Source organism: Macrobrachium rosenbergii, chromosome 6 (genome assembly GCF_040412425.1).
Source record: "Macrobrachium rosenbergii isolate ZJJX-2024 chromosome 6, ASM4041242v1, whole genome shotgun sequence".
NCBI classification, from domain to species: domain Eukaryota; kingdom Metazoa; phylum Arthropoda; class Malacostraca; order Decapoda; family Palaemonidae; genus Macrobrachium; species Macrobrachium rosenbergii.
Window position 1 is genome coordinate 32,871,917 of NC_089746.1, and position 14,813 is coordinate 32,886,729.

The following is a 14,813-nucleotide window of genomic DNA, read 5'->3' on the forward strand; positions in this document are numbered from 1 at the left end:
TTTTATTTAATTTACCTTGGAATTTCAGTTTTGTTAGTGTTTGTGTGTAACTCACAGTCTCAGTTTTCTTTCTAGTCCTTTGTTCATTATTTTCCACCATATGTAGCTTACTAGTGAATAAGCTGCTTGCTAATTAGCACCAAAGGTAGGTTTGGTATGATAAATCTTCTTTGTTGAGCATGAAGTACTGGCTCAGCTTTTCTCTCAATATATTTTGTAGTGTTGTGTAATTATGTACTGATAATTGTTTTTATTTGTTGTTTTTTCTTAGTTATTACACATCTGTTTTGCTTCCCATAATTTGTGTCTGTTAGTTTCCTTTCTGCAGTGAAAGTGATTATTCCTTGTTTTTGCTCTTATTGTTTTGTACTGTGATATGTTCATCATTGTTTAGTATTTTTTGTTTTTGGTTGTGCATTTTTCCAGTTGTTTTGCCATGCACCCTAGAGAATGTCCCATGCAAATCTTTGAGGGTTGTCTTGGGAAGGTCTGTTGGACCATCATGTTCCCACCAGAGACAGAACTAAACCTATTATGAACAGTGATGTTTGCCTGCTCATACCTGTGGGATGTGTTGCGATTCATTTTCCACACCGTGGTAGCTATATGAGATGAGGTCATACAGGTCACGAGGGAGGGGCATGCCACTGTGTGTATGTCTGCTTCTTTTGCTCTTGAGTTTTTTGTCTTGATCAGTCTCTGGATCTTCCTCATTGTCAGTTAAGATGAAGAACCATCAGTCATCTAGTGATATTCTTCTGTCTGTTGCCCAGCCTGTCTGCTCAGCTGCTCACTTCTCACATGCAGTTCCTGCTGTTCCTGATGGCCAGACTGTCAGCTCAACTTTCCCTATTCTTTAATTGCTTGCTTGCTCATTCCTGCTGTGATATTTTGGTATGAGATTTTTCACACTTGTAAGAAATGGTTTCTCCTCTATATCTGGAATAATCCCAGACCATCCTTGTCAAGTTATTACTTTGGCTGTGTTGGCTTTGTGACCCCTGTATGCCAGCTGTCCGGTTACATCTGCTATGTTTTCTGTTCCTGAGTTCCTTGTTACACCTGCTGCATTAGCTGCTTCTGCTCTACCTGTGTACTACACCTGCCATGTCTACCTGTGTCTGCTGCTCCCATTGTACCTGGTACACCGGCAGTGTGTGCTGTTCTTGTAGTTCCTGCTGCTTTTCAGTCTCTTGCCTTGGCTTTGGAAGCTGTTTCTGCTGAACTTGGTCTGCTCACTACTCCTGCTGATTCCATTACTGTGGCAAATAGAACTGTGCCCTCACATGTGCTACCTGTGAAATCTGTTAGTCTGCTGCCTCTACCAGTTATGCTATTCAGATGGAGCCTGCTGCTCCTGTTGTGTTTACTGCTCTTGTTACTCCGGCACCACCTGCTGTTTTGTGTCCTTTCTTTTGCACCTACTGCACCTCCTTTGCCTGGGCTCATCCTGTTCCTGCTATACTGGATGCTGCAATAATGGCAGCTTAACTGACTGCTGTTGCTGCTGCTGGTACTTTCTTGACTGCCCATTCTATTGTTGTCTTTAGTTGCTCTGCTATTTCTGCCCGTCCAACCCTGTGAACCTCCTCTTAAAGCTTTTGAAGTCAGCAAATGTTTTGCTGCCTAGCTATAGTCACTGGAGGCTGCCTTTGCTTGTGGGTCTGGCTCTATTGCTTCTTCAGGCAGAGATGTATGCTTATTCCAGAAAGAGCATTTGGAAGAAATTGACCAATGACCATAATTGTCATGTTAGAGGTCTCACTAACTGTTCTAGCAGAGAACCTTCCAGAGAAATCCCACTCAGCAAGCAATGAAAACACTTATGGAATATGATTGAAATCTTACTTACCAGTTAGTGGGCTGATGGTAAAATAGTAATTAACATGGTGTGCAAAATGGGGCTTGGAACATTAGGTCCATGAGGAGCATGTATGTTGCTGCCAGCCAGCAGATGATTTCCTGTGGATAAGGAATGGAGTGTCTTAAGAAATTTCTCACATCTTAGATTTGAGCTTTTTATAAGTAAATGGGCTTGTTGTAGAATTAACGTGGATTTGAAGTCCTTATTGATATGAAGATTTCTTTCTCACTCAGAACGTAAAATATGTGATGATGAGCTGCCTCATAACTTATACATTCAGAATTATAGTACAGCAACTGCAACTTGTTTGTGTATACACCGTTGGTTATTCAATCCACATCGAGAGGTAAGTTGTGGAATCAAAGCCTTTTATAAAAAAAATCATCTCACCAAGAACTATACTTAATATGTAAATACAATGTTGGATAGTGAAGTTTAATGATTTGTTTTGATTTATATATGGTTTTTTGTATTCTAATTTGTATTTTTTGCTGTATTTTTTTTACTTTTGTCATGTTTGTGATGGTTTCTCCATGATATTTTTAGTTACGTCTGTGTAGTTCAGATGATACTGCTCATACCTGGCTGTTCTGGACTGCGGTTGAAGATGTCAATAGAGGTCATATCAAGCCCACAGATCAATTATATCAACTAAAAGCATTACAAGATGAAGCTCGAAAAGAACAGTATTTACAGGTAGGACTATTTTCTGTGGATAGTGTTTGCTACAAGCATGGTGAGGAAGTGTGAAGTATGAGAAATAAACTTTAATAACCATGTTAATTTTGGCCATTGAAATATGAATTTCTGACTAATCTGAGATTTGAATTTTTTGAATTTTTTGATGATTTTCAGGGGTCGAACTGAAAATTACAAAGTACAGTACATTATTTGCCAAACATTACAGGAAAATTTAATACAGTTAACAAAAATACCTTATTAATCACATTGGCATTATGTTTAGGGCATGTTTATATATGCTTGATAAAGCAAATATAAGATATTGGAAATAGTTATGGATGATCATCAGGTCATTTTCAAAAATAATCATTAAAGCTACAAAATTTTTTAACAGTTCACTATATAAGTACTGTATATACATAGGTTAAAGTAGTAAGAATAACATAATTTGTTAAGTATATTAAAATAAGAAAAAAATATAGGTTAAAGTACCAAAAATAATGTAATTTAAGTATATTAAAATAAGAAAAAATCATGAGCATTTTTAGTAGCAATTGCTTATTGTCCTTTAGATACAGTGATACTTTGGTACTTTTAGTTAATTTGTTCCAAAAGGTACGATGAGTGCTGAAAATGACTAGTACCAAATGAATTTTTCCAATAAACAATAAAGCAAAATGAATTGATTCGTACCAGACCATCCCAGAAAATACAATTTAAAAAGGTATTTTATGCAATGATGGGCTTGTATTTTACTTATACGACACAGTAGTAAATAAAGAAAAGAATAATTACATTATACACATAAATACTGTAGACAGTAACTTCATTTTACATTTGGCTTTTTCAAGAATTATGACCTTGGAAACACTACCACCCAAGTGTCATTTATCCAGGCCAACAACAATTGTTCCTACTTCTTTGACTCCTTTAATAAAATGTAGCTTTAATTTCATCCTTATTTTGTATGATGGTGATCATAATGTTGTCAAGTGGTACTCTGCAGAGAAAGAATGAACTTCACACAGAACAATAATTTTAGTTTTAGTCTCAGTGCATGATTGTTCACTAATGTATATGTAGTAATGTAAATGTTGCTTTTACATTTCACTTACCCAATGTTATTGTACATAGAAAATGTTTGTACTTCAGCTTGTTATTTACCCATATTTGTACTATACTAAAATATTTATATTAAATTTACAAAGTTTAGAGACCAAGGCTAAAGTGGGAAGGGATCTGGCCCTGTTAAAAGTTCCTGGGCTCTGGCCTAAACTTCGCTTAGGCACCTAACCCCCCATTTTTGGGTGGTGTTTCAGATGAGCTGTATAGTTGTGGCTTATAACTCAACCTTATGTTGTTGCTCAAACCCAGAGTAGCCAGGATTTTCTCTTCTTACCCCATTATGACTAACCTTTTGTTTTGTTGCTTGCATAATTTGATTTTGTGCACACTCAGAACCAGGAGGGTGAGGCAAACAGCTTGCCTTCTTACATGTAAAATCTGAATAGCTATTAAAGTTGAGTAATGTGAAAGTCTCCTGTTCAGCTCTGTGTTTATTACTAGCCTGGTTTCTGTTGACTGGCAACCTTAAGGCACAGGAGCACTGCTTATACCTGGATATAAGCCATAGGGCAGACTGTAACAGTGGGATTCATTTGTAGTCGAATTGTAGCTTTGTGGTAGCCATTGGAAATTCTTATAGTAGCAATCCTGTTCCTTGAACAGTTAATGATCAGTAGATATTCTCAGACCCTTCCTGTGAATTAAGTAAAAACTAGTTGCCATGAACAGAGCCATATGGGAAAAATAAGATGGAAAGTCAGACCTTGCCTGACCCTGATTTTTTTTTATTCTTTTAATGAAAATTAGTCAAGGTTTGTTATAATGTACAAAACATCAAAGATTTTATGCTTGCCTGTAGTTAAGATATGTTTCAAAGGATATTTCCTTTAGAATGGATTATTGGACATACAGTTAAACATCAGTTTGGAAGCTGTTTGATAGCTTCTCCAAGAAAGGTACAATTCAGAAAACTATATATGTGACATGCCGGATAAGAAAAATATATAACTTGTTAAAGTGGACAAAAATGAAGTTCAGTTTGCTGAATGCATTCCTAAGAATCCAAATGCAACATCTTGTTAAATCAAGAGCTTAGACCATAATTTCAAACCTGCTTGAATGCTAAAACAGCAGCAAATTTGGCCATCCCACCAACCAATATAACTTTAACCTAAGATGTGCATTCTGTAACATAAGATGTGCATTCTGCAGATCAACAACCTCCCAACTTTGTTGTCAGGTCATACCAAATTGTGTCAACTCTAGAATTAAGAATGCTCATTCCATATTGTATATTGTATAATACAGACTCCAGAATATTGTACTATACTCCTAGATGGTACAGGTTTGACAATAAAAGAAGTAAATTTAGAATTGAGAGTAAGGAGTTTCCATGACCATTTCAAAAATCCCAAGTGCAAAATAATATTAAACCAAAACCTTTAAACTTTAAAGAAATGATTTGGGAAATAATAATGAAATAGAATACTAGACTAATGATCCAAAAGAAAACGGTACAAAGTGCAAAACTCAAATGAAAAACCTGTAACCGAAATTATCCTTAATATCCTACTGTTTGAGGGGTCTTATTCATTCTAGAAAAAAGATAAAAATGTACTTAAGAGAAAAGAATAGTGAAACATCCAGCAAAATGGCACTTAAAAAAAAAAAGGATACTGTATTGACAAGCCAGTTCTGTCAGAGACAAAGTGCATGCAAAATTTTAGAAAATCAAATTATGAGATTTTGTTGTCCTCAGTCTTGAGAGAAACCAAGGTAAAGGGAGACGACTACATAGTGTGATGGCATATAAGGCTGAAGGCCATGTAAGATCCCCTTCCCTAACTTTAGAAGGGAATATTGAAAAAAATTTGGATGTTTACATGTAAGTATTTACTGGTATCCAAATGTACAGTGACAGCATGGGAGAAAAAACTACGACAAAGCATGAATTTATGAATTTATGAGCGCTTAAATTTGCCATATGAAAACAAAAACAAAATTGTAGGGTATATATAAGAAATTATTTCAAAGTGTGAGGATCAGAATAAGATTGATAGTAAGTATAATTAAAGTTATGTACATTATTGCCTTTTTGTGTAGAGTGAATGTGTAAGCCTAATCTATATTGTTATAAAGTTCTCTTTTGCCTTTGTTTACTTATAGTTTATTGCTCAGAATAGAGGGATGCTCACTCAATCCTACATTACTTAAGAACTTGAGTGTCCTATGGGTAGGTTAATGTGATATATAGAAATCCTGTGGTTATTGTAACCTTCATTAACCATATTACCTTGAAGGCTATTTTGCAATAAATGTGCTTCTGATGTTAAAATATCTTTTTTTTTTTTTTTATTCCTGTCTACCTACTGTTTATTGTGTATAGTAACGAGTGCATTATTGGATAGGTTTATATACTGTATATAAAAATGTGGTGAATACTGTGGTCTGCATTAGTTTTATCTTATTACCTTTAATTCTTGTCATTTTTTATGTCTTAAGAGTGTTATTTAAATTGTGGGTAAGTACAATGACCAGATTTGATCATGGTTGAAGTTCCTGGTAGTGTGAATATCTTTTTCAAAATATAATGGTTATGGCAATGATGGTAAACTTCTTGGTGTAAATACAAATGGTTATTCATACTTTTGTTATAGTGAATTAGCACCAAGTTTATTTTGTTTTTAGGTTGTACGAGGATGTGAAGGCTATGGCGACATTGTTTTTCCTCACTGTCCATGTGATTCACGTAAAAGAGGCCATGTTGTGGCTTATGTGGGTTACAAGTCCTTCAGATTACAGGCCTGCAAAGAAGATGGCACATTACAGGTGTGTGGAGTTGTCTTCAGTTTGACCTTTCATTTGTGATGTTTTGCTTAGTCCCAATTAATATTATGGGATTCTAGTTGTATGGTTATGATTAGTTGCAATATAATTTACTGTACTTTTGTAATAACATAAATCACGTGTTGCATGCATTTTGTGTTATTTACTGTGCATCTCTTTCCGAACGACGTAGGAAAGTTGAATTTTACTGTATTTTTTTTCTTGTATTTCCTTATACTGTACTATAAATGCTACTCGCTATAGGAAGAAGTAGAATAGAAAGAAAGGAAAAGTAAAGAATGAAAGACTATAATAACATAGACATTAGAGCTTTGAAATATGACAATGAAAAGAGGAGTCTAAGGTAAACTAAAGTACAGTGTATGTTAAAAATAAAAAAAAAATTAAGTGAATGATTTAAGATTACGGAATCAATACTGACAGATAATAGGAAGAAAAGTGTACACACTTAGCAACAGGTGGTAAAAGTAATTTCCTATCATTGTTCGTAGATCAGGCCATGCTTTGAATCTAGGTTTGCCCAGATGCATTTATTAACCCTTAAACGCCTACTGGACGTATCATACGTCGACTAAAATTGTCTGTTGGGTGCCGAGTGGACGTACTGTACGTCGACTACAAAAAATTTCAACCTTCGGTCAACTTTGACTCAACTAAAATGGTCAAAAGACGCAATTGTAAGCTAAAACTCTTACATTCTAGTAATATTCAATCATGTACCTTCATTTTGCAACAAATTGGAAGTCTCTAGCACAATATTTCGATTTATGGTGAATTTTTGAAAAAACTTTTTTTCTTACGCTTGTGTGGTAACTCAGCCGAAAATTTCAGAAATTCTTTCGTCATTTTGTCGTAATTTTGCACTGTTCTATATTAGCCGTTACATAAAGTTTTATATATGAAAATGTGTGCAATTTCATGTACAATACAACAGAAAATAACTCATGGTTGTAGCTTTTATCAGTTTTGAAATATTTTCATATAAATCACGATAACTGCCAAAATTTCAACCTTTGGTCAACTTTGACTCGACCGAAATGGTAAAAAAACGCAATTGTAAGCTAAAACTCTTACATTCTAGTAATATTCAATCATTTACCTTCATTTTGCAACCAATTGGAATCTCTAGCACAATATTTCGATTTATGGTGAATTTTTGAAAAAAACTTTTTCCTTTCGTCCGCGCCAGAAATTCTTTCGTCACGTTGTCGTAATGTTTGCACTGGTTTTATATTAGTCGTTACATAAAGTTTTATATATGGAAATGTGCGCAATTTCATGTAGAATACAACAGAAAATAACTCATGGTTGTAGCTTTTATCAGTTTTGAAATATTTTCATATAAATCACGATAACTGCCAAAATTTCAAGCTTGGGTCAACTTTAACTCAACCGAAATGGTCAAAAACGCAATTATAAGCTAAAACTCTTACATTCTAGTAATATTCAATCATGTACCTTCATTTTGCAACAAACTGGAAGTCTCTAGCACAATATTTCGATTTATGGTGAATTTCTAAAAAAAAAAAAACTTTTCCTTACGTCTGCACGCTGTAACTCGGCCAACATCTCAGAAATTCTTTTGTCATGTTGTCGTAATGTTTGCATCGTTTACATTAGTGGTTACATAAACTTTTATATATGAAAATGTGCGCAATTTCATGTAGAATACAACAGAAGATAGCTCATGGTTGTAGCTTTTATCAGTTTTGAAATATTTTCACATAAATCACGATAACTGCCAAAATTTCAACCTTCGGTCAACTTTAAACTCGACCGAAATGGTCAAAAAACGCAATTGTAAGCTAAAACTCTTACATTCTAGTAATATTCAATCGTTTAACTTCATTTTGCAATAAATTGGAAGTCTCTAGCACAATATTTCGATTTATGGTGAATTTTTGAAAAAAACATTTTCCTTACGTCTGCGCGGTAACTCGGCCGAACATCTCAGAAATTCTTTTGTCATTTTGTCGTAATTTTTGCACAGTTTTATATTAGTCGTTACATAAAGTTTTATATATGAAAATGTGCGGAATTTCATGTAGAATACAACAGAAAATAACTCATGGTTGTAGCTTTTATCAGTTTTGAAATATTTTCATATAAATCACGATAAATAGAAAAAATTCTACTTTCGGTCAACTTTAACTCGACCGAAATGGTCGAAAACTGCAATTGTAAGCTAAAACACTTACAGTCTAGTAATATTCAATCAATTAGCTTCATTTTTCAACAAACGGGAAGTCTCTAGCACAATATTTCGAATATTTCGATTTATGGTGAATTTTTGAAAAAACATTTTTTTACGTCCGCTTCGTTACGAATTCATGCATCATTTTGTGATAATATTTTCTCTGTGTTGCTTTGATCGTTTTACAATTTGTTATATACCAAAATCATCGTAATTTAGTGTACAATACAACTAAAAAAATTAACTCATTAGCTTTAACGTTGTGCTTACAGCGATTTGTATACAATTATATGTTTTTTTTTCGCTGTCATATATTCCAATATTTATATATGATAATGATATTTTTTCATTTCTGATGGTTGCATACTAAACTTTAGGCAATGACAAAAAAAAGGAGCCAAAAATGAACTCTTAATCTTAAAAACTAAGCGTGCTGTGATTTTTTGAAAAAACTTTTTTTCCGCTTCGGTGCTAACTCACCGAACGCCGCCGGCATACGGGAGACGTTTTTGTAAATAGAGGCTCGGCGTTTAAGGGTTAATTATATTTACCTTTTGAGTGTAAGTTATTCCTAAGGCATAGTATATGTGATATTACAGTGCATGTGGCTAATTAATTGTGAATGCAAAAGGAAAACAAGTTTTGTGTATGTGACTAAAATTCAAGAGTTAGCCAAATGATACAAACTTACCAGTCCATCAAACAAAACTTTCATAAATCAAATTACAGTAAACTACCCGTGTTCGCAGGGGATGCATACCACACCCCCCCCGCGAATAGCTAAAATCCGCGAATACTTAAAACCCTTCTAAAAAATACTTAGAACTGCCTATTTTGATAGCTCAAACATAAAAAAACCCTAAAAATGCTTACACAGGTATTATCCTACTTACGATGGGGTTAGGTTCCAAAAACCCATCGTTTGTTGGAAAAAAACATATCTCAAATACTGTATAGCCTAGCCTACACTATAAAGTATACTCTGTACATACATGGTATAGTAATTATTAATATCAGCTAATTCTGAAGGTTCATGCGGAGTGGCTTATGATAATTCAATACAAAGAGAAATTGAACAACAAACAAGAATTAGCATAGCCTACACTGTGTTTATATCATGAACAGTAGCTTAGCCTACATTATACTGTACTCTATATTCACATAATATTGTATTATACAAACATCAACATAATGAATATGCATGTTTTCCATGGATCTTTTAAAATGTTATGCTATAATTCACTGTATCCAATAATATTGTATATAGTATATTGCTTTTGTATTATAAATTGCGATCATAGCGATCAATATTTTGGTTTGGAAATTGATTATGCGTTAAGTTTATTTCGCCATGTTTAACTCAGTTCAGAGCACTTTTCTTGCTCCTAGTTAGCGTAAATGAATCTCTAGTTACTTTATTTATATGGGCAAGGTTATTTTTATTTTTCTTTATACGAAGTGTTTTTAAGTCGAAATATAACTTAAATATGTCTTGTTATGAAATTAATTTAGTTATTTTTTTCGTTAATAGATGACGTTGGCTGTTTGGGGGCATGTTTGTTTTGTGTAAAAAAAAAATTCAAGATTCCATTCGCTATTTTCACGTGATTTCATCATAATGCGAGCTTTGCGTATTTATTGTTCATCACTGTAAAAATAGCAGTAATTTGTGTTCTGTTATGCCCAGTAATTTTGACTAAAATACTTCCTCTCCAATTTTAATTATGGTCGAGTTTCATCCATGTTGCCAATGCATGATAATTTATAGTCATTAGCAGCTTGAACATCGTTTTCTCAGCTTCAGCTACAACTTGCAGCTTAAATTTAGCAGTATATTTCCTTGCTGATCTTTTATTCATACCGAATAAGGGTATAATGTAAAAATATATCAGTACTATTCTACTTAACTTCATTTGTACTGTAACTACGGTAATTGTTGGTTACCGTACGATGGTTGTTTATGGCTGTACACATTTGTGCAAGAGCATAATGTTACTAACAATAATTTTATAATTCTCTTTTACCATTTTAGCTAGAAGATGGGATAAAGTGATTTAGGAAAAGAAGGGGATCTATTGTAATTTGGTCTCTCTCGCTGCCTGATTGTACACTGCTGCCTGTTCCCGCAGGACATTTAAAAATATTTTCTAAATATTGTCATATCAGTATTAATTGCTTACTCCACCTAATTATCGTAACTCGAGCACTACCTGGGTACCTGAATATTTTAATAGTTTTATCGCAAAAAGTGCATTTAGTCATGAAAATGACATGAAAATACAGTAATTAGTGAATATTTCTCAGTGAAAAATACTGCAAATGGGCGAACTTTAGCAAATAATGCATATATATGTTCCATAGAGAAATCCGTGAATAGGTGAGTTCGCGAACTGTGAGACTGCGAATACAGGGGCTTTACTGTAATGAAATTTGCCACTCGGTTATCGTAGCGGAGATGGGTTGATATTGATTCTAAATACAGAACCTGAATTTGACAGACTGTGCGCCTTAGAGCCAATATCCCTTAATACTCATGTATCATCTGATTTCACGTATCAAGTGGCCTTTAAAATTTTGTCCCCAAAACATGATTTCATTATATATCTTAAGTATCATGTGAGTTGCATTTTTGATAGTCAGATAAAATTAGGCTAACCTCTTTTCATACGAAGTCTGCAATCCCATCTTCTTGGTAAATGAATAAAAGTAAAATTAAATAAAACTGGGTCTTACTGAGCAAATTTATTTTCAGTAGATTATACTGTACTAGGCTATGCTTGTAGACCAAATTTAATTTTTGGTAGTTTTTACTGTATTAGGCTATGCATGTAGAGTGAATTTTATTTTCAGTAGATTATGCTGTACTAGGCAATGCTTGAAGAGCAAATTTAATTTTCAGTAGATTACACTGTACTAGGCTATGCTTGTAGAGCGAATTTCATGTTTGGTAGATTATTCTAGGCTAGACTTTCAAACAAGATTCCCAAAGTTTTGGCTTATGTAACAAATCATATAACCATCTCTTATAATTAACAGCCACTTAATATTGCATTAGTCTTCCCAAAAATGTGGCATGAACAACTGAGTTGTGTGTGTACTAAAAGAAAAATAATAATTCCAGTAGTAATCCATTTCTTTTAGCAACTAAGAAATGATTCTCCTAATTATTTCGGTAGAAAGCCTGTATGAGCTGATTTTTAGAACATATACATTATCCTAGCTAGGTAAATGCATATGGCAGATGATTATTTTTTTATATCATGATGATATAACATGATAATAATACAATATACAGTAATTGGATTCAGTAAGATATCAGTTTCATTACCATTACCTTTATCTTGAATACAGCTGTAAAAGCCTATTTTGTATCTTGTGTATGGTGTGACTCTCTAAAATCAGATACAGTATAAATTTCCTTCTTGAAGTATTGCATGATGCATGAGTGTATATATGTTAATCTCTCTTGACAGCTGGGTGGGTGGTTAAAATCACTTTTTGTTCATATGAGGGTGCAAAGCGCAGGCTTCATAAATAGTGTACAGTATTCCTGTGTATCATATGCTTTGGTCATGTACTGACAAAAAAAAGAGAAAAAAGACTACAGGCAATCCCTGCTTACGGGCGGCATCGGTTAACGGCAATCCGGTTTTACGGTGCTTGTCTATCAATGCCATTAACTGGATTTTTGGCACTGATCTCCAGTTAGTGGCACTGATCCCCACTTAACAGCAGTGCTGATCTTTGGTTAGCTGTGCCGATATCCAGTTAATGGCGCCGTTAAGCGGGCTGTTAGTAATATTATCACCGATTTTCGGTTAGCAGCGATTTTCGGTTAGCGGCGCTCAGCCAGGAATGGAACCCCCACTGTTAACCTGGGACTGCTTATCAGGTAGGCCTTGGGCCTTCAGAAGGCCCTGACCTCTGTTGGCCTACCTTGGTCACTGTGTTAAAATTATTTGGTATGACTTATAGAAACTTTTCTAAGTCATGTTAGCTTTGGTAGGCTTGTGTGTAATACCTGAGTGGTTTTTAGTGGGGCTTTTTCTGTGTTTTCTGTGTTATAAATTGTGTGTGTACCACGTGTTTACCCCTTAGTTCTTGAGATGGCTACCGCATATGTGAAACCTGAGATTTGTTGCTGTATAGGCAGAGAGAAGGTATGTAATAAGTTTGTCTCATGTGGTGGTTGATCTGCATTCCATCTGCATTTCCTGTAGAGGAAATGATTGCGTGAGGGACTCCTCATGTGTTGCATATGAAGGGTGGCATGCCCTACAGTAGAGCCTCCTATAAGGCATCGAGGGAGACTACCCTAAACAACTTTGCCAGTGCTTCCTGAGTTCCACTCTGTGGATCGGCAATGGGTGCGTACGGAGGAGAGGGCGAAGAAGGTCTCTCACAGACAGGCCTCCTCCTCCAGCAGGGAAACGTCCATGTTAGCCACCCCCCGGCACTTGTGTTTCAAGCAAATGGTGGAAACGACCCCTGAGGTAAAGCAATTGTTCCGCCTCCTGGTTTACCACTGATACAAGGCATCATTGCTGAGTTATAGCCAGATCAGAGAAACTTTCCCCTCCCATTTTCCCACCAGGCGAAATTCTATTTATCCTGGAAAGCCACCACCATCCCCAGGAATTTAGACTTGGTGAATTGTGGATTAAGGAACAATGTGCCCCTTTATTGGTTCAAGTAGCAGCCAGGTAGATCTAGGAGGGTGGAGGCCTCCAACATCGAGCTGGCCCTGGCGAGGACTATCAGAGCCATCTCCTGGTTTGAGAAGTGCCAGGCAGAGTGGCTCTTGGAGATAAAGGACGCTGTGATCCTGGAGAGGTGGCTTGCCCTCAGGATGTACCTAGGACTGTTGTCCTGCAAGAGTGTCGCTGGTAGGCCATTTATGAAAGTTGTTTGGCCTCAAGGAATAGCCCATTACAAGTTGCTTAGGGATACTTCCCTCCAGACAGACTCCAGGAAGCCATTGAAATTAAGAGAGAGAGGAATCCAGAGGCACCCTGTTCTCACAATCCTCCTCCTCCCAAGTCGTACATCAGCCAAGACGGGATGGGCAGGACTACCCCGTTGGGCAGACAGAGTAATGCCAGTGGTAGGCGTTATTCCCCAAGGCCCAGGTACAGGCGGCAAAGCCTCAGCAGCAGCCTCAGCAGGTCCTTAACTCGGACTTCTTCGTTCTTTCCTTTGGGGAGAATGTTGCAATTTTGTCGGTGGAGTCAAACATGAAATTGCACTTTTCCTACATTCTGATTTATGTTTTTTTTTTCATTTTTTTTTTTAGTTTTCTATGTTTTTCTGCAATGTAATTCTCAAAATTGGGTTTCTTCTCTATTCCCAAAAGCTTTTTTAATCAATTTATTCCTATGCAAAAGTAATTTGGTATATTAATACACTTTATAGATAAATTTACTTTAGATAATCTGTCCCACTACTCTTCCTTGAAATTTAAACCTTTCATCTCTTCATCTTGTTCAAAATAATCCTGTATAAGTTAAGTTACCTAAAATAGTCTAGCAAGAAATAGCAATCAATCATCAAAAATCTCATCGTGCCTGACCGAATGAGCTCTTCAGAAATAATATATTTCAGCTCGAAAAAAGTGAAACAAAGAATTTAGGACAATTGGGCGGTTGGTGATCAAAGAGAAAGAACGAAAGGTAAAGGAAAAAGGCTACGTATATAAGAAAAATTTAAGCTTTCTTTCAACATCGCGTTTCCCAGAACCAAACATAAAAGAACAATTTTATCTTTACTTATATCATTCTGCCACACGCCACACACACCCAATCACGCATTTTCCTTCTAACTTTCACCCTGTTCTTTCTCTTTTTCTATAACATTAGCCAGGGCATCCAGCTTTCTCTATATAATGCTCTCACTGTCATTAACACTTACACGCATTTAGCACTGTATTACTTGGTATTTGTCTGCTAAAGAATGCTCATATTATTCAGTGGTGTATATTTCACAAAATATTTCGGCATGCAGTTGTTTGAATAATGTTGTTTCAGGCCACCCAGCCAGCCCACAGAAGGGGAAATCACCCAGGAAAGAGAGGAGGCTTAAGGGGAGGAACAGAGATCCCCCTCGAGCTGCCATGGGTTTTGGAGGGGGGGGTTGCCTAGCCAACAGATGGACAGTGTGGCAGCA

General features: G+C 35.7%; 1 protein-coding gene across 6 annotated transcripts in view; it reads left to right on the forward strand.

Annotated features, from left to right (window-relative positions):
• Snx27 (sorting nexin 27) overlaps nucleotides 1-14,813 on the forward strand; it is a 62,592-nt gene that overhangs the window by 24,894 nt on the left and 22,885 nt on the right. For all 6 annotated transcript variants that reach the window (XM_067105487.1, XM_067105488.1, XM_067105490.1 and 3 more), the window contains exons 6-8: nucleotides 2,098-2,210; nucleotides 2,411-2,560; nucleotides 6,299-6,439. In XM_067105487.1, the coding sequence (XP_066961588.1) occupies nucleotides 2,098-2,210; nucleotides 2,411-2,560; nucleotides 6,299-6,439 (404 nt within the window). The remainder of the gene's footprint in view (nucleotides 1-2,097; nucleotides 2,211-2,410; nucleotides 2,561-6,298; nucleotides 6,440-14,813) is intronic.